Source organism: Sus scrofa, chromosome 8, assembly GCF_000003025.6.
Source record: "Sus scrofa isolate TJ Tabasco breed Duroc chromosome 8, Sscrofa11.1, whole genome shotgun sequence".
Classification (NCBI taxonomy): domain Eukaryota; kingdom Metazoa; phylum Chordata; class Mammalia; order Artiodactyla; family Suidae; genus Sus; species Sus scrofa.
In genome coordinates this window covers 66,085,345-66,108,195 of record NC_010450.4, presented here as the reverse complement: position 1 = coordinate 66,108,195, position 22,851 = coordinate 66,085,345, and the positions used below count along the sequence as shown (strand labels likewise).

Genomic DNA, 22,851 nt, shown 5'->3' with positions numbered 1-22,851 from the left:
CCACATCACTAACACAGAGAACAAATAAAGTACATAAAACTCTTAACTAAGTAAATCTTTGCCTTATCTATGCATCCCATATTAGATTATAAAGATGGTAAATGGACAATCCAAGCATATGAATGCTAATTTTACTTTTAACATTTGTTGAATAAACTTTATGGATTCTAATCAGGCTAGGAATGAGACCAAAAAAAGGGGGAATAATCAGAATAATAAATTGAAACTAAGTAACTTGGAGTTTTAACATTCTTCTCAACTAGCCCATTCAAAACAAGGGTAATTTTAATTATCTACACTGAAGTGTGTAATCTACCTGCAAATCCAGTCAATTTTAAAGACACCTCCCAGCATCTTAGCATTCATTCCTGCTGGAAGTACCCAATGGATAGGAGATCCTCCATGATGTGATTCTGAAGAAAGTCTTGCAAATCCTAAGAGAATACATCACAACATAATAAATAGATGCAAATATAATTAATGTTTTTATATGTCCAAATTATTTTTATTCTTACCTTGAAATTTTCCACTCTCTCTTACAGAAAATATTAAGATAACACTCCTTGCAGATCTGAATGCAGCATTTAATTTCTTCTCATTTACTGGCAGTGTAGACCATACACCCTATATAAATGAAGTAAAAATCAGATTGAAATTAATACAAATCTTTTACGTTTCCAATCATATTTGCAAAAGACCAATACTACCAATAAGCTATAATGAATAAAGGTCTCATTTTTCAGCTGTGCAAATGAGATAATCAAAATCTCAGGAAAAATATGAAATTATCAACCTTAACAAAATCATTAAAACAATGAGTAAACACATTGACGAGCTGATCGTATCATATGGGCTAGAGTTTCATATAATAAAAACAGCAATGTACAATTATTTTACTATCAGAACTATTTACTATGGCAAAAACATTTTGTTTGAAGGTTACTCACAATATATACATTTTCTTAAAAGACTGTGCCTGCCTAATCAAATAATTAAAAATTATTATTATGTTAGTAAATCCATAAGTGAAGGCTTTCTGTGAAACTGCAGCATACATTTTTTTCTACTTAAGTTCAAATTTTCATGTATTAATAGTTCGACTAAAGAGGCCTGTGTTTTATGTAGAGCTGCAACACAGTTATTAATTTCCAGAGCATTTTAATCAATTCTTTGTTCATGAAAGATTGATACTGAATGGTAAAGTAAGCCAGAAGTTCTCATTCAGTTTGAAATGCTGATACATACTACATCTCATTCACACTAAGTACTTAATTACTTTTGCCTAAATCTACTCCAGCTGAAGAACTGAATAAACTTTTCACTAGATAGTTATTTGGTGTATTATTCCTGCCATCTGTAAAATTTTATGGGTACTCCTTAAATTAGAAGTATAGGACCATTAATATTGACAAACACAGTTTCAAAATGCTTTAGTTTTAACTTTCTCCAAGTCAGTAGAAATTAATTTAAACCAAATATAGTAAAACAGCTGGTATAAAAAGTAGATGTAGTTTTAGAGCAAAAACATAAAAAGAAAATCTTAACATCCTACAGCAACTGGGCATATATCCCTTTTTTGAAGCCTAGGGTGGGCCTTTAAGCCTACTCTTTTTTTTTTTTTCTAAATTCAGATGATTTTACTTCTAAAAGTAAAATAAACTTTCCATAAAAGAATGATGTCTTGGAGTTCCCATCATGGCTCAGTGGTTAAACGAACCCGGCTAGTATCCACAGGTTTGATCCCCGGCCTCGCTCAGTGAGTTGGGGATCTGGCGTTGAAGGTCGAAGACACGGCTTAGATCCCACATTGCTATGGCTGTGGCATAGGCTGGCAGCTACAGCTGATTCAACCCCTAGCTGAGAACCTCCATATGTTGTGGGTGCAGCCCTAAAAAGACCAAAAAAAAAAAAAAAAAATGATTTCTTTTCAAGAAAATCTCAAAGTATAAAACAAGCAGCAATATAAAACAAAAACTAGTTAACTAAAGAAACTCTTTAAAAAGTGTTAGTATAGTAAGTTAGCAATTGAATATAGAAACACAAAAATCCAAAGAAGCACATCTCTTGTAGTACAATGTATATTTATACACATTCTTCAAATATTTAATATTTTTATTTCTAAATTCATCCTTTTAAAAAGATTTAAAAGAAAACTCATATTACTACTAGGTTGCCTAACTAGTCAAAAAAGCAGACCCCACATAGGAGATGGGCTATGGATCTTTAAAGCTTTAATGAAAATTACAAAATCTCATGTACCCAAGGGATACTTAAGTACACCTTCACATTTAAAATTTTTAAGTTTAGGGTAATTTCAACAGAATTGATGCTAATACCTTAGCTTTGGCAAGGGACACATTCTCATGGTTGTTACTCTTTATGAGAAAAAATCTTGCATCCTGTAGGACATATTTGAGTTTACTGGTTTGATCTGAAAAAAAGAAATCCAAACTGATTAACCCCAGGCCATTAACACACAGAGGGATATCCGCTGTACTAACTGAAATTAGCCCTCCACAACCCAGCTAAACTTTTAAAATTCATAATCACCCATTCAACCTGGAGAGCTAAGCCACAACACATAATAAAGCAAAGCTAAGAAAAGACACCAGCATTTTCCAAGAAGGTAAACCTAATATAGTGATGTTCTGATATATCAGATTCATCTTTTAAATGTAAAAATGGTTATATACTTCACAAATTTTAATCAGATTCATCTTTAAAAATTGCTAAAACCATTATGCTATTAAAAGTATATATATACCACTCACTCTATCCAAAAACTGGTAAAATATCCTAAGATGTTTGCTACTGTTCTAAAAGGTACATAGGAGTTCCTGCTATGGCACAGTGGGTTAAAGACCTGACTGCAGCAGCTTGGGTCACTGTGGAAGTGCAGTTTTGAATCCTGCCTGGCCCAGTGGGTTAAGGATTCAGTGTTGCCACAGTTAAGGCTTGGATTCAATACCTGAGCCAGGTGCGGCCATTAAAAAAAATGAGAGAAAAGATATGCAGTAAGAAGTGAGCATGGACTTGTATGTAAGACTACATTATTAATTTTTTTCCTTTAATGTAATATATCAGAACATTACTACATTAAAATCAAATATTAATGGAGAACCAATAGGGCAAAATAATGACTTTAGGCAGCATGCAATGAAAACAATTTCAAATTTAAATGATACCTTTTCGGACAGCACGAACGGAAGATGATAATTTCTCATGCTTCTTTTCTGAACCTGTATTTAGCCAAAGTACATTTGTTCAGATTGAGCTTTAATAGAGATAAGACAAAATTTCTACAGTCTTGTCACATAAAGTTCTCATTCAAGACAAATTATTCTTCCTGGCGCACCCACACACACAAAAAAAAATACTTCTCAATGTGTACGAGTGTTTTGCTTTTTTGGATTGTTTGGATTTTTTAAAAAATATTTGAACAGTTTCTCACTCAGAAAACTAGTCACTGAATCATCATCTTCCAAGAAAAAAAAGTGAAATTCCACTTAAGCAGTAACAGAACAGGATTAAAATAATAAGAAAAAGCTTAGTTTCCTTTGGAATTATTACACTGAACATGCCAGAAATCAATACTAATGAACAAGTTCACGCTAAACTACAGCCTCCACACACTTTTTACAGCAGATTACGTTAGAATCATTCAGATGTGATCACAAATCAAAGTGAGAATACCTGCATATGACTCTGATGCAGAGCTCCCACTTCTATCAAAAATTATAGGAGATATGCCTCTAGCTCTCTTCCTTTCCTTCTTTTTCTCATCTACAAAAGAATTAAAACAAGGTTTTAAAAACATTACAACATAGGTACTGGTAATTAAAAAGAATGTATGTCATGTGTCTGGATTCTGCATAATTCCTAAGTAATAGTTCTAACTAATCTCTCCGTACCCCTCAATTTCCTCAGAAGGTGTTCCAATTCAAAGACACTGTTCAAAAACTAAGGATATTGTGTTATTTCTCCCACCAATTTTAATGAAATAAAAACACATGGCCAGGAGTTCCTGTTGTGGCTTGGCAGTTTAAGGACCTGAAACTGCATCTGTAGGGATATGGGTTCAATATCTGGCCTCACTCAGTGGGTTAAGGATGCACTGCTGATGCAAGCTACAGCAAAGGTTGCAGATGCAGCTCAGATCCGGTATTTCGGTGGCTTGTGGCCTCCGCAGCTCCAATTCAACCCCTAGCCCAGGAACCTCCATATGCTGCAGGTATGATCATGAAACAATAAGGAAAAAACACATGGCCATAATTAAGGACCACTTATCCTATATATAAAGGTGGTACTGAATAAAGTCTTAAAAGAAAAAAATTCAGCAAAGTAAATTCAACTTTTCTTTCAATTAAATTTATGGTGTTCCCCTTCTATGCAATGGGTACTGTTGTTTAAGTCCTCTTTTTAAAAAGTATACTATCATTCTTCATTACAATTCCAACTCTGAATCTATCTTAGATGTTTGATAGAATCCCAGAACCCAAAGCTTTTCAACTGCTTTAAAAAAAAAAAAAAAAAAAAATACACACACTACAGTAAATTAGTTACTCCCTTCTGGTTGCCATTGCTTACTTTTGTATCTTCAATTCCATTCTTCTTAACCACTTCCTTCTTGAATTACTGCTTACTTCAAAATCAATTTAAAATTATCTCTAGGAGATCCCATCAAGGCACAGTGGAAACAAATCCGACTAGGAACCATGAAGTTGCGGGTTCGATCCCTGGCCTCACTCAGAGGGTTAAGAATCCAGTGTTGCCATGAGCTGTGGTGTAGGTCGCAGACATGGCTCGGATCCCGCACTGCTGTGGCTGTGGCTGTGGCATAGGCCAGCAGCAACAGTTCCGATTAGACCCCTAGCCTGGGAACTTCCATAAGCCATGGTATGGCCCTAAAAAAAAGACAAAAGACCAAAAAAAAAAAAAAAAAACAACCCTCTAAAATCTCAATGATAGTGTATGTTTTTCTATAAAACAGGAGACAGAAAAGGGTTGCATTACCTGTCATATAACAACAATTTCATACTTAATTTGGAACTTTCTAAGCATATAAATGAGAGCCTAACATGGCATCAGGCTCTTCAGTCTATCTGTATTTTAACTATACCACTATAAACACCTTAACTTTTCAGCCAAAAAGAGTATGACGGGAGAAAATGCATATACTTATTTTTATAAAAATAAAAGAATGCTGAAAAAGATTAATGATCTTGCATACAAACTCTTATCTTAAAAACCTTAAATAAATTATTTCCCTTAATCCTCATTTAAAAAAAAAAAAAAAAAAAAAAAAAACCACTCATGAGTTACTTAATACCATTATTCTCATGTGCCAAAAAATAAAATTTCAACTTAGAGAAAGTGGTTAGGCAACTTGGCCAAACTCCTATAGTTTCTAGGTGGCAGGACCTAGTTTCTAACTTTCAAGTACAAGCAATGAGCTCTATTCTTATTAAAAGAACAGAAAAGATATTTTACTACTTTTTTTTTTTTTTTTTTTTGTCTTTTTGCCTTTTCTTGGGCCAGTCCCACGGCATATGGAGGTTCCCAGGCTAGGGGTCTAAGCAGAGCTGTAGCCAACGGCCTACACCAGAGCCACAGCAACGCAGGATCCAAGCCGCGTCTGTGACCCACACCACAACTCACCGCAATGCCAGATCCTTAACCCATTGAGCAAGGCCAGGAATCAAACCCGCAACCTCATGGTTCCTAGTTGGATTCGTTAACCTTGGCGCCACGACAGGAACTCCTTTACTACTATTTTTGAAAGGGGATTCTAGGTCTACTAGGTTAAAGATGGAAAACTCCAAAGACATAAGTTCCTTTTAAGGTTTTTTTTCCTTTGTAATTTACTACTAATTGCTTCTCCAAATAGATCTTAACAATAAACTGGTAAATGATGCTGCCTTTCCTAACTTAGGGTAAGAAGGAAGGGCAAAGCAGCCTATTTATCTTTCTGTATAAATACTGGCACAATTACAAAGCCAAGCCCACTTAAAGTTAGTAACCTTGGAGGCATAATGATATTCAAATAACTAGCTGTAGAGAAAAGCATTTGTTTCCAGGCTTGTTGGCTTTGAATAATGATACCTAACTTTCAAGTTTTAAAATCCTTTCCCTCAGGGCAAACTGTAAGACTTCAAGAGAACAGACTGAAGCCTTTTAGTATAAAAAACAGATAAAACAACTGGAGGTTTTGTCAAATCACAAATTTCTTTCTTATCCATGTCTGTTACTGAACCACATTCTTATATAGTGTCTGGTACACAAAAGGAACTAAATTCACTGAATCAGTATGACAAGCACATGAAAGAGATCAGAAAAATAAAACTTAAAAAATTTTTAAAATTATTTTTCAATTTTTCCTATTTGAATAGTTAGGAATCTAAGCATTATAAACTGATAAAGGATAATGCATCTCTTATTGTTATTTAAAAATAATACTTCATGGTTTTAACTACTAAAAGGATCTCTAAGATGATGCAGGAAAAATAACAGAAGCAGATCTTGCCCAACTATTTTTATGTAATGTCAAACAGAGCATCATATGAAAAATCCCAAAGGATTTTTTCTTTTGTATAAATAACTTCCATTGCTCTTAAGTTTATAATCTCCTCTATTATTCTCCAGTCAAAAAAACAAGAAAATCATTTATCAAATAAACCTGTAACCACCACCAAAGTTTGTCACTTTTGTAAGGAAGTTACTAAAATTCTGAGGTAAAATAAACCGAAATCTAGAAAATCTATAAGAAAATAAATCATGATCTTCTGTATTTAAAAACTGAGATCTCTTAATGAAGGAGTTCCAGATCCACCCCATTTTCCTTTCATACACTATTATAAAGAAACTAATCCATGATTTAAAAAAATAGTAATGTCCTATATACTAAATACAGTTTCTAAAACATGTTCCAGGGAGTTCCCGTTGTGGTGCAGTGAAAACGAATCCAACTAGTATCCATGAGGACGCGGGTTTGATCCTGGCCTTGCTCAGTGAGTTAAGGATCGGGTGTTTCCGTGAGCTATAGTGTAGGTCGTGAGCTATAGCGTAGGTCGCAGATGCAGCTTGGATCCCACATAACTGTGGCTGTGGTGCAGGGCAGCAGCTACAGCTCGGATTCAACCCCTAGCCTGGGAACTTCCATGTGCCATGGGTACAGCCCTAAAATGCAAAAATAAATACATACATACATACATACATACGTGTTCCACATAAGAGCTCTTTTAAGGAAAAGCCACAAATTTTTCTTTAATAAGGGAAGAAAGTGTTCCAGGTATCTCTTTTAAAACTATAAATCTCTTAACAGTTTAAAAATTCAGGTTTTATAAAACTATTGGCTACCATTCAAGCTGAAATGTCTTATCCACAAAAACAAAGTAACTTGATAAGTTTCAGCATCTAGGAGCTTATTAAAAATACAGATTATTTCAGACAGTGCACGACTAAAACGGTAAAACTCTGTAATAACGAAATTCTAACTATCAAGAACAGGATCTTTATTTCAATGTTTAGTACACTTGGCCTATGTAGCATAACAGGTTGCATTTTTTTTTTTTTTTTTTTGGTCTTTTTAGGGCTGCCCTGTGGCATATGGAGGTTCCCAGGCTAGGGGTCGAACTGAAGCTGCAGCTGCAGGCCTACACCACAGCCACAGCCACACTAGATCTGAGCCACATCTGGAATCTACACCACAGCTTATGGCAACGCTGGATACTTAACCCACTGGGCAAGGCCAGCGATCGAACCTGTGTCCTCATGGATACTAGCCGGGTTAGCTAACCACTAAGCCTCGATGAGAACTCCTCTGGCTGCATCTTTCATTAGACAGCCATGAGAGTATAATCACATAGTGGCCTGGGGTCTCTCCTTGCTCTAGCCATCTGAATTTCTCCCCAAAAGAGGGCTCCTCCACCTAGTTAACTGTAACTACTCAGCATTTCTACATTTAAATCTCAGGGGCAGGAGTTCCCGCCATGGTGCAGGAGAAATGAATCCGAGGAACCATGAGGTTGCAGGTTCGATCCCTGGCCTTGCTCAGTGGGTTAAGGATCCAGTGTTGCCAGGAGCTGCGTAGGTGGCAAACTCAGCTTCGACCTGGCGTTGCTGTTGCTGTGGTGTAGGCCAGCAGCTACAGCTCTGATTAGACCCTTAGCCTGGGAACCTCCATGTGCTGCAAGTGCAGCCCTAAAAAGACAAAAAGAAAACAAAAAGTCTCAGGGGCAGATAGAAATAAAGTGGCAGGGCATGTAGTACTGAAAGAATGACCCAAGATGGCTCCTACCCAGCCCCTCCAAGAATTTTATGCTCTTATTTTTCATCTTGTACCTTCACACCCAGCCCTCTAGAGACCCCGATCCAGTCAGTCAACCCACGGGTATAGAACTGAAAGAAAAGCTATGCTCCCAAGATAAAAATAAGTTGTTTTTGTTTGTTTTGGCCACATGTGGACGTTCCCAGGCCAGGGATTGAACCCATGCGCCGCAGTTCAATGCTGGATCCTGAATTTACTGTGCCACAAGAAACTCTGAAAGTAAGTTGTTTTGATTTTTGTTGCCACACGATGGAAATCTAGAGGCATTTAACATGAAAATATTGTTAACGCCTAGAAGACAGGTTCCACATGAATATACTTCAAGTACATCAGTGTTCAAATAAGCTGTTGTTTAGTATGGAAATCTAAGAATAACATTAAAACCTCAAATACATTTCCTTAAAGAGAAATAATTAGACTAACATACATTTATAATACAATTTGTAGCTGGGAAACACTTTTACTAAGCTATGTAAACCTTATTCAAATGCATTTATAATACTCAAAAGCATACCATGTCAAAAAAAAAAAAAAATCATAGGGCAGTCTTATTAACATTCCCCCACTGCCTCAAAAATTTTATAATTCAATTTAAGCATGTTCAAGAAAAAAAGTTAAGTCAATCGGAAAAAAAAAAAGACAAACCTTTACACATAAAAGTCAGTACCTGATCCATCTGTGCCTGAACCAGATCTGACAGACCCATCCGTGAAGGAAACAGACTCAGAATCAGAGTCGCTAGCCTCACTTCGAGTATCATAATCATTTCCCTCTTCCTTCTGGTCTCTCTCATCCTGTTCATATTCTTCTTCTTCCTCCTCCTCCTCCTCCTCCTCCTCCTCCTCTTCCTCCTCCTCCTCCTCTTCCTCCTCCTCCTCCTCTCCATCTTCATCCACCTCTTCATCTTCTTCTGCATCTTCTTCTACCTCTTCATCTTCCTCCACATCTTCTACCCCTTCCTCCTCATTCTCCGTGTTGTTGCCTTGCTCATCAGAAGAACCACTGCTGCCAGTCTCATGATCAGAGCCATATTCTTCAGAGTTCACTTCTTCCTTAGAAGACTGGCTGGATCTGCTTGCACGTCTATCCACTTCAAGCCCAATTCTCTGATGTTTAAAGAAAAAGGGAATCAGCAGTCATATAACAGACAAGGTCAGAGTGAATAAATAGTTCTAGCCTCAAAAAAGAATTGCTTTCTGTCTTATATCTGTAATAGTATTTACTACCTCAGAACCATCTGGTGTAGGGGATTTGACCCTCCTTTCAGAATCCCTTTTCCGCAGACAAGTTTTTTCAGGTTGACTCTTATAAGGTTCTCTGGAGGCACTGCTTGACAGACGAATCTTCCGATCAGCTTCTATACGCTTGTTTCTTTCAGATCTTTGATACTCCTCATTTTTATACTCTGTGACTGACTTTCCTTTTGTACTAGCCATTCTTTTGTTATTGCTAACTGATGAGCTCAGTGGCTTAGAAATCAACTGTCTTGAATGAACAGAAGGCTTCTGTCGCTTTGTGTCAGTAGACTCCATTCGGTCACTTTTTCTTTTTGATCCTTAAGAATAAAATTTAAAAAAAATATATAAAAGAGTTTGAGTATTTGACTTATTTCAACAAAGTTTAACAGGTAAATCTATCGGAGGAAAAAAGTCTCATTTCTTTAAAATGTCCTCTGAAGTATTTTTACTCCAAAGTTAATCATAAAGAAAATACAGCTTTCAAGCACTGGAATAAAATCATTTATTTGAGACATTTCAAAACTTTAAAAAAAATATATTACTTTTATACGGAATTGGGTACCGTTTGTTATGATTGTGCTTTTGGTGTTAAGCGCCATAAAGAATAAGTACAAAAGCAAAGACTCTAAGAAATTAAACTGCTATTTACACTGCTATTTTTAACAAAAATAAATCTTACATACCCTTTTTCTCATTTTTATCTTGTTCACTCTCTGGATTATATAGTTCATCATCCTGTTCCGGTACTTCAGTCAAAATATCATCTAGAACATTAAGTTCTCCATCTGAAAGCAAGAAAATTAAAAGTAATAGGGAAAAACCATTATTGTCAAGCATTTATTTTTGAGTATTTACTATGTCAAAACTACAGAAATATGGGAGTTCCCGTCGTGGCGCAGTGGTTAACGAATCCGACTAGGAACCATGAGGTCACGGGTTCGGTCCCTGCCCTTGCTCAGTGGGTTAACGATCCGGCGTTGCCGTGAGCTGTGGTGTAGGTTGCAGACGCGGCTCGGATCCCACGTTGCTGTGGCTCTGGCGTAGGCCGGTGGCTACAGCTCCGATTCCACCCCTAGCCTGGGAACCTCCATATGCCGCGGGAGCGGCCCAAGAGATAGCAACAACAACAACAACAAAAGACAAAAAAAAAAAAAAGACAAAAAAAAAAAACAAAAAAACTACAGAAATATGAGACCATAACCTTCAAGGAGCTTTTATTTCAGGATCAAGACAAGAATAATTCCTATAAAATCATACAAGGTAAAGGATATGATACAGAGCTCTAATCTATAAACCAGAAGTATATTCCCCACAGGGTATAAAAGGATACACTGGGGTACAAAAAAAAAAAAAAAAGTGAGAACTTCTGTATTTTTATCTCATCCTTTAATTTCTAATTTTTGTAACTGCTTTAGAATGTGCACAATAAGTTAGCTAAAAAGACACGTGCGTAACTTTTAAATAAACATACATTCATCAAAGATTGTGAACTCTGGGAAAAATACTTATTGGTTACCATTTTATAGTGGAGAAATATGGCAGACTCCAGCTTAACCAAGTAATCAAGTTAACTCTCCACTAACGGGTCAAATCAACATCATGGACCCCCTATGTGATACACTATGAATAGAGCAATTCCATGATATGCCTATGCAAACTGCAAAATCTGAACCTATACATAAGGAAACAAACCCAAATTAAGGGGCATCCAAAAAATGCCAATGTTATGAAATACAAACACTAAGGAAATAACTTCAAATTAAAGGAGATAACTAAATACAGGGAGTTCCCATTGTGGCTCAGGCTAACCAACCTGACTAGCATCCATGAGGACACAGGTATGATCCCTGACCTCTCTTGGTGAGTCAAGGATCCGGCATTGCCATGGAGCTGTGGTGTAGGCTGCAGGTGCGGCTCATATCTGGGGTGGCTGTGGTGTAGGCCAGCAGCTACAGCTCTGATTCGACCCCTAGCCTGGGAACTTCCATATGCTGTGGGTGTGGCCCCAAAAAGACAAAAAAAATAAATAAAAATAAAAATAACTAAATATAGTACAACATCTGGGACGTAAGTGGAAAAACTAGTGAAATCTAAATTAGGTCTATAGATTACGAGTAGCAATGTTAATTTCCTGACTCTGGCAGTACTATAGTTAAGAAAAAGAGCATCCTACTTTTTAGGAAATATGTTAATAGTATTTAGGGGCAAAGAAGCAACATGTACACAAATGACAAAATGGCTTAGGAAAAAAAAACATGTCTACCTGCATATATCCACATACATATACTGAGACAGAGAATATATAGAAAGAGGGAGAAAGAGAGAATTGGAAAGACAAATGTAGTAAAATGTTAACATTTGTGGAATGTAGTTGAAAAGCAAAAGAATTCTTTGTGCTATTCTTACAGCTATCCTGTTTGAAACAATGCCAAAGTTAAGTTAAAAGAAGAAAATTACAGCTGGACTACACAATCAAAAACATTTGAAGCTGCTGGTATGGACTATAAATGTACAATTTGTTCAAATAAGGGAACTATTAACTATAATTTATATATTCAATGTTCATGAAAACTTAGAACCCAGTTTTATCACCCCATCCCCTTCCCCACCCCCTATCAAGAAGACAAAAGAAATTTCAGAAATACATACTAATGTGTATTTACTACTTTAAACTGTTGTGTTGTGTTTGTTTTTAAATAAGGCACTAGCTAATGGTAAATGTTTCAAACACTAAACATCCTGGAATCAAAAGTACGTTTCCAAATGTACCCAGAGAGAGGTACCGATGAGACCAGACAATTTTACATATGGCTCGAGCCCCAAAGCAAAACTCACTCAAAGTATAGCAGGGGTTATAGGTTAGATGGGATTCAAATTTCCCCAAAGATGAGAGAAATCTGTGACTGACGAGAATTAAAACAGACAATGTAGGCAGAATAAGAAAGCAAGGTTCCCACACAGGATAAAGAAAAGCTAACAGTGCACCTTCCTTGGGACTTGGGAGTCACAGCTGCCACTTCAGAACATCTGAAAATTACATACATGTGGAATAGCACAGTAACCTGATTTCTCTGGGCAGCAAGAATGCTCTGCTGTACTTTTCTATTTTTCTAAAATGAATATATACTATACAGACTGTTTTCATTTTTACTTATTTTTTACTTATTTTTACTTATTTTTTAAAATGTTATTGAAAATCAAGATTTGTCAACAAATAAAGGCTTCTCTTATCCTCTGGGTTCATGTTTTCACTGAGGAAATTCCCTCAAGATCCGGCACAGTGGCATTTCTGGATGTTATATTTAAATAAATTAAAAATATCATTTGATTTTTTTAAAATCCAAGTTTCTCAGCTATTTAATGATTCATGGATGAAAGCTTTCTAGTCAGTAAAAAGGTGGGTCCAATAACCTCGAAAAATCAAATACATTTGCAGAACCAAAAGAAAAAAAAAATCACAGCAAAATAGGCAATTAAGTAAATACAGTGCTACACACATCTTTTCATGAAATCAATAGTTCTTAATTAGAAATATACACCCAAAAGTTTGAGCATTCACATGAAATGACACACTTTTATACATGCTAATCTAATATAAAATGAAAGGACTATGCAGGCTAATTAAATCAATTTATATTCCAGACATGTTTAAACCACGGTTTCCCCTAAAAAAAAGGTATTATTGTCTTAAATGGCTTTAACAAATAATTAGTCCAATTCAAAGATTGGTTGCAGTTTTAGAAAACACCTACACATTTTTAAAATATTAACCAATGCTTACCTTTCTAACATTTTATCACTTTCATACATATCATATATGACACACACAAAGTATGTCTTATATCCAACTCTTTGCAGATAAAGAAATAAAGGCTCAGAAGTTCAAGTTGAGCAAATTCACCTGTCCAGAGTTCAGGCTTTCTAAATCTAGGGTTAAATTTGATGGGGAACATTAAAACCGCCTTGAAACAAAGTATAAGAAAACAAGATTGCAAAGTGTCCCTGAAAGGTGCCATGCTTGAGATTAATCTCACATAAGCGCACCAGAAAACTGTCTTAACACAACTAGAGCACCTTAATTACTTAAGACCAACCATAATAGCCCCACTCAATGAGCTACAATTTTTTACCCATATTCTAATCCATGACATCAATAACCTAACAGTGGTTTTATCACAATATTGGCAAACTAAGACCTGCAGGACAAACTCAGCCCATGGCCTATTTTTGGCAAATTAAGAATGAATGGTTTCTGCATTTTAAAGGTTGCATTTTTTTTAAAAAAAAAGGAAAGAATATTTGACAAACACCTTATGTGGCCCACGAAGTCTAAAATATTATTTTCTATCTGACCCTTCACAAAATACTTGCCAACCCTGATATATAAAAGATCATGTTTTAAATTACTCCTCTCCACCACTGAAACTACTCATACATTTGGTGAGGTATTATACGCAAGAGAAAGAGATTAGTATTTGGAAGAAAACGCAGGTCATCATTAAGAGGTAGGTATCTAGGCAAAGTCCTAGTCTGAGATCTTGTTTCTTAGTCTCTGATAAGAGGCATTTTGATTAAAAAGATCAGTGTTTGGGGAAGGAACAGGAAGGCAGTTAATTGACCTTCCTGATGAGCTTTTCAATCTATAAGCTTTCCCAATCACTATCAGATTCTAACAAACCCTGTCTGCCACAAACCTTTTATTAATGACTAGGCTACGTGATACACAAAATCTGGTCCAGAACATAAAACAAAACCCTCTTTTCTCAATAAGACAAATATACAAATGTTCCGAATATCTACTGCTATAAATATATGCTACACCAAAACTTGGTGACTTAATACAATCATTTATTATTATTGCTTATGGTTCTGAGGTTCAACTAGGGTGTCTCATGGGGCTACAGCAAGCACTAGCTAGAATCATCTGAAGGCTTGTATGCCTTGGTCAGAAAGACTCAAGACAGCTGGGGCACTCCTTAGGACAGTCCTTTCTACAGGGATTCATGAGAGCTTCAAGGCAGACAGACCTCTTACATGGTGATTTAAGGTTCTACAGATACTCAGCCCAACATACACAGGGCCAGGCAGAAGCTCAGCAATACCACCACAGTATTTTATTCAGAGACAATCACTAAAAGTCTACTCAAGTTCAGAGAGGAGCCAAACCATGGACTTCACTTACTGTTGGGAGAAATGTCGATGTTTTCAAAACTACCATCACCTGCTTCGTTTTCTTTAAACTTAAGGATTTTAATTATAAATGTAAAATGTGTTCTTAAAAACCAAAATGTAGAGGTAAGAGTTTGGGGAGTTCCCTGGTGGTCTAGCGGTTAGGACTTGGCACTTCCACCATTGCAGCCAGGGTTCAATTCCTAGACTGGGAACTGAGATCTCATTATGAGGCTGTGCACGCTGTGCACGAAATTTCATAGTATTGGGTGATAAAGCTAACAAGCTGCTTCCTCCGACAACCTCATTCATAGGTTTTATAGAAAAAATATACTTTGTATGGAGTTTAATTCATTTTTTCCATTTAGAATGAATTAGTTATAAAGGAAGGATTATTTTAGTAGTCTCAGAAACTACCACTATTAAAGACAATCATCAATGGCATAGCCTTTTTGGAAAGAAATAATCATCTGTTTAAGAGAGTAACATCCATTGGATCTTTAGCGTGATTTTCTTAGTAAACTACTGTCTTAAATCACTCTCTTTACCCTAAAATTTAATATTATTATTCTGTATAGCAATATGTATATATCCAGTTTCTGCACAGCAGTCTGACAGCAGCACCTTAAGAACACTATCGATAAAATGAGCAAAGGTTAGCAAACGCCAGATTCAGAAGAATTCTATGAACACATTTCATGTACTAACTACAAAAATAAGCTGAATGCAGTATTTCTGAGTCAAATAACTTCACAGTCTATATAAAGAACTATACAGTCTTTTAAAATCCTTTTAAAACCCAGAAAAATGTTATCTTAGATGCCACAACAAACGAATTTTTTCACTTTATCAATGCAACAAGTTAGCTCAAATGCAACACAAGAAAACAAAACAATATTTCCATTTACAGCTAAAATTCAAATCCATCCAAAGTTATATACTAACAGCCTGAAGGATGAATCTAGCTCCTGGATGCTTTGTTTTTGAAAACTTCAAGGATTTAACATAATAATCCAGACCCTACATTAAAAAAAAAAAAAAAAAAAAAAAGACTATTTGATCATTACAGACCCAAACTCTCATTTGCAAACCATCAGCTGGAGCAGTCCTAAAGGTCTTAAGACAAAAAGCAGGTAATTTATGTCAACGTTTTGCATGAGATAATCTGGGTTTATGCCCCATTTATCAGTGTACTTACTAACATTGCCTGAACATAGACCATGCTTACTCTTATTCTTTATAACCTAATACTCACCATTACTCACTGTATTGAACGAGTACTTGATCTGCCTAACTCTAGAATGCATATAAACCTGCAACTGCTGAACAACACTGATGTTAAATAACTGCAAATAAATTTAAGGTTCAGTACAAGACATGGAGGCACAGGATACCAAACTCCAGTTTTAATACATACCACACTTTGTGAAAGAGTAGAAATACTAAGGGGGACAAGGCTTCTCAACTCCAGGGGATTAAATGCCTTGACAGAATGCTAGGATCATGTCAGATCTAATGAATTTTCAAAAAGATTCTCAAATTCAGATTTTTATTTGGAATTGTCTTTTAAATGCTACCTCAATTAAAAACAACAAAGCAGACTGCTGCTAGTTTGATTCCCCCATGAAAATGCAATCATCTGCGAATATTTTTCATTCACAATATATAATTATGTTTATGGACTTCATCACTGATGAAGTGAGCACAATCTTAGTCATTGTCACAAACTATTTATTGTTAGCAAACTGAGTTTTGGGATAAAGGTACAGATCCATGGGCACAGGAAGCAAAACAAGGAAATTAAAAATAAAGTTTTTAGAGCTTTTCAAAACTATGCTAAAATTAACAAGTCTTGTGTTGCTTGACTGGGGCATTTTTGTTTGAGTAAGATAAACATGGGAATGTTAAAATCTAACTGGCTTCAAAATAGTTTAACCTTTAGAAGGTTATGCACTGAACAAGTATTCCAAAATGAAGCCTAAAGAATTAAAGTAATGTGACTAAAATCTCAGAGCTCTGAATCCAAATTTAGTGATCTTTCTTTCCATATCCCAGAATTACACTTTAATGTTGAAATTCCTGGCCCAGGAAGGCCACAAACCTTTACTCCAGGGATATCAGTGTAGAAAATTAACCTTTATCTGAGACACAGTTCATTTTTTTAACCCTAGAAGCTTCTGGGTCAGAAGATACAAAGTACTATTTATTTCAGGATCCAGCATCAGGTCAAGACCTGAAATATTTAAAAGAAAAAACAAAACAAAACAAAAACTAGGTGTTTAAATATACTACGCATTTTGTTTTCCAACACAGGGCACCAAAGTAATTTATACTTTTTAATTTAATTCATTTAACAGTCTTAGTGGGATTTGGCAATACAGCAAGATTTCCTGGCACCCCCCTTTCAGTTGCACTTCACATTAGACCAGTCTCTTAGTTACTTTTCTGTCACTCAAAACTGTCATTCCTCTAAATTAAGTGCAAAGACTTGCATTTCCCTTCCCATCCCATCCCAATTTCCTGTCTTCCAAAAATTCAAGTCTAAGGAGAGCATTTCTAATTTTTTATCCTACTTCCATTATGGGTGAAACAATATACTACAATATCAAATATATACTTTATGCTTTATAAAGGCCTAACCTAAGTGGACCAAATCAATCTAACCCTAAGAACTTACTATAATGAGGGCAACAGTATGTATATACATACGTATGTGTATATATAATCATGTGTACCTACTTATATGCACTTGCCTGAATGTGTGTAAATATATTAAACTGAGAAATTCTTAGTTTTGATATTCAGGACTGGTACTCACGTTAGAAGCAGAATTACAGGATATGGTATAGAGGAAATAACTGAAACCATGGTAGGGAATGGGTAGAAATGAAGATAGGTTAAAGAGAAGTTCCCTTAAAAGTGAATTGCTTCCTTTTGGCAAACATTCATATTGAACTACAAATAATAAGATGTACATGTTTTAAGTGTAAGCTCAGCGATATGTTACAAAGTGATACACCCATGAAACACACAAAGAACATCATCTAGACTGTCACCATCTTCCTAGATGCCTCCCTCCAGATAATCCTCCAGGAAAAGGTAGCAGAAAATTATTCTGCCCATTATCACTAGAGATGTTAGGGAACCTTAAATAATTGAAGCTAGTCAGTATGGAAGGTACTCTTGTGTCCAGCTTCTCTTGTTCAATGATATGGTTTGTGAGATGTATTTTTTCTACTTTGACCCACAGGTTATTCAGAAATGTACTGCTTAATTTTAACACATTTGGAAGTTTTCTATCATTGATTTTAGCTTAATCCCACTGAAGTCAGAAAACATTCTTGGTATTATTTCATTCCTTTGAAATTTGTTAAGACTCACCTTATGGTCTAGAAAATATTCTATTTTGGTAAATGTTCCACTGTATGAGAAAAGAATATGTATAAGAATGTGTATTCTGAAATGTTGAGTACAACGTTCTATAATTTCCAATTAGATCAAATTTGTCAATCCTAGTTTTCAGTCCTTCTCCGTGTTTATACTTTTTTTGTTTGCTTGTTCTGTCAATTACTGAGAAAAGTATGTTACATTTTCCTACTATCAAAATAAATAAATAAATATTGCTAAATTTAAAAAAAAAGAAATTCTTAGTTTTGGACATCAATAGCAAATATCACATAACCAATCAGTTATTAATGAAGTCCAACCTTGAGTTAATGATTTACAACCTTCTAAATCATTTACTCAAGGCACCAAGACACAATCATTGTACACCAAGAACCTGGTAAACTAGACACACTCCTGCCCTTAAGGAGCTTCCAGTCTGGTAATGCAGAAAACATATTACTCTTCAAAGTGGTAACTTATTATCCACATTTTAGGTATATTAAACTTGTATAACTGTTCTTCAGCGAGAACTTTATTAGAGCTTAAGAAATAAAATGTATAAAGGTGTTTATAATAGAAAACATGTATTTTCCTCCTCAAAGAAAAATGGTATTTAATATTAGTTAACACCACTAACATTTCAACATCTTCCAAATCCATTTTTTGGACAAAGACTCACCAAGGGAATCAGAGGGAGCTGGCAATTTCTCCAGCTATAGGTTTCAGCTTCTAAGTATGGGTATTACATGAGCATTTATAGATGATAACATCTGCTTATTACACAGCTAATGCCCAATAATCCAAGGATTTTGTAACTGAAAGTTTTTTTAACTGTTCTGTGATTTATAGCAAACTTCTGCAACTTAAACTCATTTCATATCAAGATCTTATACCATTTATGGACGCTTTTAAGAAGGGAATCTAAGTTTTGTGACATGTCCAAAATTCTTACAGGGCTTATTTTTATAATTACCTAATGTTTTATATAAAATAACTGTTGACAATAAGTATTTAGCTTTCCACTTTTGCTGTTCAACATGGGAATAAAGAGTCGAGTACTAACTCTAATTCCAGCTATTATTCCAGCTGTTTCACAAATATCAGGTAAGTGAGATACCCTAGGCCTGTCTCATTTGCAAACTGGTTTATTCTAGAAACCTTTCCATTCCAAAATTAAATAAGCAATTACAGTAAGATTGCATCTGCTGGCTTTTCCAGTAAACTGGAGACAATCTTAAACTATTAAGATAAGCAATTATATCATAACTTTTGAAATAAAAAGGCTGAATTATGGAAATTAAGTTTTTTAAAAACTACATAAATGTGAGGTCTTTCAAAGATTGAACAATTTATCCTAAGGATTGCTAATAATGGCATTACTATTTACCAAAAGTAGTTACAACGTTTACATACATAGACTACATTTTCATCACTAAATCCATTTCTAGAACAAAATTTTTATTTTTTATTTATTTCATTTTTTTTGGCCACGCCCATGGCATGTGGCAGCTCCAGGGCTAGGAATCAAATCCTCCACAGCAGTAACCACAACGGATCTCTAACCCATTGAGCCACCAGGGAACTCCTAAAACAAATTTTTAAAAACATCACCTACTTTTCTTCTTCCTTGTACATTACCATGTCTACCCTACAACTGACTCACAACTATGTTCATGGTTAACAGATAATTAATTCTTGAGAAACACTGAGCTTTATTCATTTTCTATCTAGTTCATCTCACCCACAAACACCATCACCCACTCCCAAACACACAACTCACAATCTGTTACACTCTAACACAATACAGTGTTGACTGAATTCACATTAAGTCATCTATTTAACACTACTTCACTAATTAAAAGCACTTTCTTTTTTTTCCACTAACACCATGCAATCCTATTTTCATATTCCTTCTGGATTTATCAAAGGGGGAGGGAGTATCTCTAGGATTCGTTTAAGGAAAGAAAATTAAACTATTATAACCTAATCATTGTGCTGCCTTCAGACAGGAGCAGTATCTTAAATACATTCCTGTCCACTCCATTTCCCGAGCTTGTTCCAATCCTGGAGCAGTTCACTGGAGACTCTTCTTAAGTCCAATTTAATGTTACTCTAGCCCTTTCAACAAATCACCACCTAAAATTAATTATCAACACAAAAGAGTATATCTGTGAAATACAGGACAGCAGCTGGCCATATTTTTATCAACTATTACCTTTCCAAAACTACCACCACAGGGTTGTTAAAAACCTTGCAGGATCCAGTCTAAACCACCTTTCAGCCATGTATTGATGGGGATCTACTTTTAACATTTCTAGGGCCTGGGAAGTCGGTATTTCAAAAGACATGACATTCCATTCTGGCAACATCAGTTCTTCCCATATTTTAAAGTAATTGTATCCCTCCGACTCTCTATGAATTACATCCATTTGTTTCTGATTGTACCTCTGGGGGTACGCACAACATGTGTCTATCAGAACAGTGGCTAGGATTTTTTTTTTTTGGCTTGGCTTGGCTTGGCTTGGCCTAAGTCACATAATCATCTTTCCAAACATGTTTTCCAAAATAAGCATTTGAGGAACCAAAGAGGCCATTCTTGCCATTTTGCCTAGTTAACAAGAACGGGCAGAAGTTAATTTATTGGTAGACATTTCTCGAGATTAATAACCTAACCTATACCACTTCTTAAAGATGCTTGCTTACTAAACTACCATCTTTAATTGTAGCACTAAGGGTTTTCGAAATTTAGCCTAACAAAAAAGGCTGTTCTGAAAATACGCATTACATCCGCATAATACTACCAGGAAATAAACCTAAGGGCCTGAAACTCAGAACAGGCCTAGTCTCAGCCGCGCCCAGAACAGACAAACGTTAAGTAAAGAAGAGAATTAGGATCAAAGAAAAACCCATGGCTAGATGAAGTGTTAGGTCATATGGAGATTGAGGACGAAAGGGGAAAGGGCAGGCCTGGTCTTTTCCAATGAGTCCAAACGTCTCGAAGGGGAGACCGGCCCCGCGCGGGGCAAGCTAACCTCCCCACCCCCAACCCACAACGACGACCCCGGCTCCGTCGACCTACTCCCGAGCCCCGCCTCCGCTCGTCACCTTGCTCTGCACTAACCTTTCTCCTCTCGGCTGTCGGCCGCCATTGCTCCCCTCTTGTTTCCGCTGCTGCCACCGCCGCAGCCGCCACCGCCGCCGCTTCGACGCGACTCGCGCGGGCGCCGCAGCCGCGGCAGCAGATGCACAGGCGCGTCCGTCAGTCCGTCCGGTGGGCTGCACGCTTCGCACCTTAGTCTCCACCACTCTACCCTTCCCGACTCGCCTTTTCTCCCCGCTTCTTCCCTTTCTTCCTTTCCCCCTTCTCTCCTTTCACTCCGGCGTCTCGGATCCTAGGCCCAGGATTCCCGTTGGGGCTTGGGGACGGGAGGGGTCAGGGGGAGGGAAGGGAAACAGACGGCGATGGCGGGCGGCGCTAAAATGGAGCCTGCTTCCTGCGTGAAACAATCCCGCTCCCGAAATGCCCTGCGCTGTTTACGCTTCTTTCCTCCCTGGGAACGTCACAGTGCGGAGAGGGGCGGGAAGGGAACGTGACTAACGTCATCACGTCGCCCCGCCCCCTGTAGGGCGGAAGTCCCTGCAAAGAGTTTTGTTTCCAGCGGTGAAGTCTCCCTACTTAGTTTTTCGGCGCCCAAGCTGCGCTGCTTGCTCCCAAGTGGCTTAGTTTTCTCACCCGAAACGTCTATCCAAAGATGCTTCCTATTGCTTTGGCTGACAGCTGATTCAGTTCTGGAAATCGGAGACCTATTTAGGACAAGTCTGGGCGGGTCCTTTTGCAGCCACTACTTTATGCTCCGGGTACCAGATGTACTTTCTTATTTGGTGCTCCAGACGCGGCGCAGGGTGCAACCAGTTCACTTGTCACAAAACCCTACCAGTTTTGTTTTTAATTGGGGAAAGGAATTACATTGTATTTTAATATAGCTTTGTAAATTCACACAATAAATTTGATTTAAACGTTTATCAAGGTCCTGGGAAAGAGTTGATATAAACATACTATTCAGATATTAAAACTAGGGAAGGGACCAAAAATTACTTTAGATGATATGTAAAGATCTGAGAGGAAAGGAGTTCCCCTCGTGGCGCAGTGGTTAACGAATCTAACTAGGAACCATGAGGTTGTGGGTTCGATCCCTGCCCTTGCTCAGTGGGTTAACGATCCAGCGTTGCTGTGAGCTGTGGTGTAGGTCGCAGACGCGGCTCAGATCCCACGTTGCTGTGGCTCTGGCAAAGGCCAATGGCTACAGCTCCGATTAGACCCCTAGCCTGGGAACCTCCATATGCCACAGGAGCAGCCCTAGAAAAGGCAAAAATACAAAAAGATCTAAGAGGAAACTTGCTTAAAGTTCATTGTCCAAAGGAATAAAAAATGTAGTTTTGCTTCACTGCTCCATAACCGAGTTTTACAAGGAAAAGAAAATTTGAAGGAAAAAAAAGTAATTTTGTTATTATATATATATATATATATATGCACACACACTAATGATAAGTTTAGAGAAAGACAAGTAGTCTACAATGTCTTGGTCCTTGATTGCCCTTTTAACATAGAAACCAAACTGAAGGCAACTGGATGAATTAAGCAGCGTGAAAACATAAACAGAGATGAATAAACAGTTATTTGGAGTCATTTGGAGGGTTTTGAAGGGAGAAAGGAAATCAATTCAGTAAATC

The 22,851-nt window shown here is 36.8% G+C and overlaps 1 protein-coding gene across 4 annotated transcripts in view; it reads right to left on the bottom strand.

Annotated features, from left to right (window-relative positions):
- The window catches only part of YTHDC1 (YTH domain containing 1), a 36,190-nt gene extending 14,522 nt beyond the window's left edge, over positions 1–21,668 (bottom strand). For 2 of the 4 annotated variants that reach the window (XM_021101401.1, XM_021101402.1), the window contains exons 1-8: positions 21,242–21,657; positions 10,248–10,349; positions 9,553–9,881; positions 8,994–9,432; positions 3,694–3,783; positions 2,337–2,431; positions 516–624; positions 317–434 (exon numbers count right to left, since the gene is read on the bottom strand). In XM_021101401.1, coding sequence (XP_020957060.1) covers positions 317–434; positions 516–624; positions 2,337–2,431; positions 3,694–3,783; positions 8,994–9,432; positions 9,553–9,881; positions 10,248–10,349; positions 21,242–21,269 — 1,310 coding nt within the window. In that variant the 5' untranslated portion in view covers positions 21,270–21,657. Of the gene's footprint in view, positions 1–316; positions 435–515; positions 625–2,336; positions 2,432–3,185; positions 3,240–3,693; positions 3,784–8,993; positions 9,433–9,552; positions 9,882–10,247; positions 10,350–21,241 lie in introns of all 4 variants that reach the window. The other 2 variants (XM_021101400.1, XM_021101399.1) reach the window with 2 other exon arrangements.